Source organism: Abrus precatorius, unplaced genomic scaffold (genome assembly GCF_003935025.1).
Source record: "Abrus precatorius isolate BTA unplaced genomic scaffold, Abrus_2018 Scaffold8, whole genome shotgun sequence".
In the NCBI taxonomy this organism is placed as follows: Eukaryota; Viridiplantae; Streptophyta; class Magnoliopsida; order Fabales; family Fabaceae; genus Abrus; species Abrus precatorius.
Window position 1 is genome coordinate 28,380,874 of NW_020874428.1, and position 2,072 is coordinate 28,382,945.

Below are 2,072 nucleotides of genomic sequence, written 5' to 3' on the forward strand. Positions count from 1 at the left end.
CTCATTTTTTATCTTTAAAATATTTAAATCACCATACGCTTTTTCACTAAATGAGAAATTAATGATTTTTTTTTCATTTTTTTATACGTGTTCATGCAAGATATTAAAAAAAAGAATGTTTTTATACATAAAAAAATATAAAAAATTAAATTTTACTATAAATGGATAAATAAAATATAAAAATCATCTGATAATTTTTAAAAATTTATGTAACCTTTAAAAGTAATCGTATGATTTAAATTTTTTTTAAAAAATTTACTATTTATATATTGTTGCGCACACAATTCAAATTTACATGGTATACTTTTTTGTGTAATTTACATGGATAAAATTATACATACACATACATATGAGGAATGTATCTAGTTAGAATACTTTTTAACATGAAAGGAATAAATAATAAAATGATTTGTACAATCATAACAAAACATTAAATGTCTTATAAAGTGAAGAGTAGCGTGTTATAGTATATTAAAATTAAAATCATATTAATATTATAAATTACAATACTATTTATCTAAAATTAAAAGTAAAATATTAAAAATAAGCTTTGACTGGGCTAATTGGTTCCAAGTCCAACAAAGGAGAGGAAGATGAGACTGAATAGTGAGTCTAAAACAGTGGGAAAGAATGTCCAGCGGCCCATTATGGTGAGTGAAGTTCTTTTTTAGAAAAAAAAAAAAAAAGAAGAGGAAGGTGACGAGTCGTGCACGGGTTGGGAGGGGGCATTATTGATTCAACGTTTGGAAGAAGCTTCCTCATTGGAAGATGCATTTAATGTTTGACCCAACCAAACCAAAGTCGATCTCTTCTTCCATCCAAATTTGGCGAGCAATCGGCAATGGGACTCGTCTTGTTCGCGTTCGCAGGCGTTGGCTTCATTCTCATCGGCACACACGAAGCCATTAATCAGTCAAAGAAAAGGCCTTCCGCACTCTTCTTCATCTCTCTCGTAACATTCTCTTCCTTCTTCATCATTAACTCCGCCGTGTCACTCCTCGACGCTCACAACTCAAACGACGCCGTCGGCACGGCCCTTCAGCTGCAGGTTCTATCCATAGCTTTGATTTTCCTCTTCTACTCCGTTCTGCCTCTCCTTCAGACGCTTCCCTCCGCGTTGGTGGGTCTGGTTGCCGCTTTCGCTTTGGCGGAAGAGTTTCTGTTGTTCTATCTTCAGAGAAAAGATTCGAACGGGGTGGAGAACCGTTACTACGACCTCCTGCTCGTCCCCATCGCCATTTGCATCTTCTGCACCCTCCTCCAATTGAAATCTCCCCACTCTAATATTCCCAAGTTGGGCCGTGGGCTGGGCCTCATTCTCCAAGGAACATGGTTTATCCAAATAGGCTTCTCTTTATTCTCGGGCTGGGTGGCTCAGGGATGCTCTTTGCACCGAGCCAGTAGGGGGAACTACACGCTGAGGTGCAAGGGACACCCCGAGTATCACAGGGCTAAGGCTATTGCCACGCTCCAGTTCAATTGCCACCTCGCTCTCTTCGTCCTCCTCCTCGTTGCTTTCTTCTCCTTCTTTTCTCCCACCAACGGAGTCCCTCTCGATCATACCACCAGGTATGCGCCACTCGGAGCTGAATTGCAATCTTTTCAGGATTCAGCCAACTTCACTCTCGATTCTGATGATGGTGATGACGAAGAGCAGATTCATCATGCCAGTGACGCCACCCAGAAGGCAATTGTTGTCCAACATGCTGCCAATGCCAATGGTAATGTTAATGCCTCTCACCACTGAGTCATGTGCTCTCGTTTCATTCAATGCTAGTGCTATTACTCCATGCTGTCATTGCCTTCTCCTGTTTTGTTATGTTAGGAGAACACAAATTTTCACTTTGTATAAAGGGAAATATTGGTCTGGTCCTATTCATTTCTTAGTTTGGTTTTGATTCCTTGTTACCTAAAATTATAATATGCCCTTAAACTGCTTCAAATGGAAAGGAATTATGTGATTCGCTTTAGTTGTAATTCAAAGTTCTTTTTAGATTATTGTGCAATGGTTAGCTACAATATATATAGCCTGTGTGTCTCAGTTGGTTCATATTTCACTTCGAAAATTTCGA

General features: G+C 38.6%; 1 protein-coding gene across 1 annotated transcript; it reads left to right on the forward strand.

The window, feature by feature from the left end:
* The first annotated feature begins 752 nt into the window (after positions 1-752).
* Positions 753-2,072, forward strand: LOC113847737. The gene has a single exon (XM_027476994.1). The coding sequence runs from the start codon at positions 842-844 to the stop codon at positions 1,745-1,747; it is 906 nt and encodes a 301-aa protein (XP_027332795.1). The 5' UTR covers positions 753-841; the 3' UTR covers positions 1,748-2,072.

What these genes read in the sequence shown, in the direction of transcription:
- LOC113847737 (XM_027476994.1), top strand. Translation starts at nt 842, where the DNA reads ATGGGACTCGTCTTGTTCGCGTTCGCAGGCGTTGGCTTCATTCTCATC.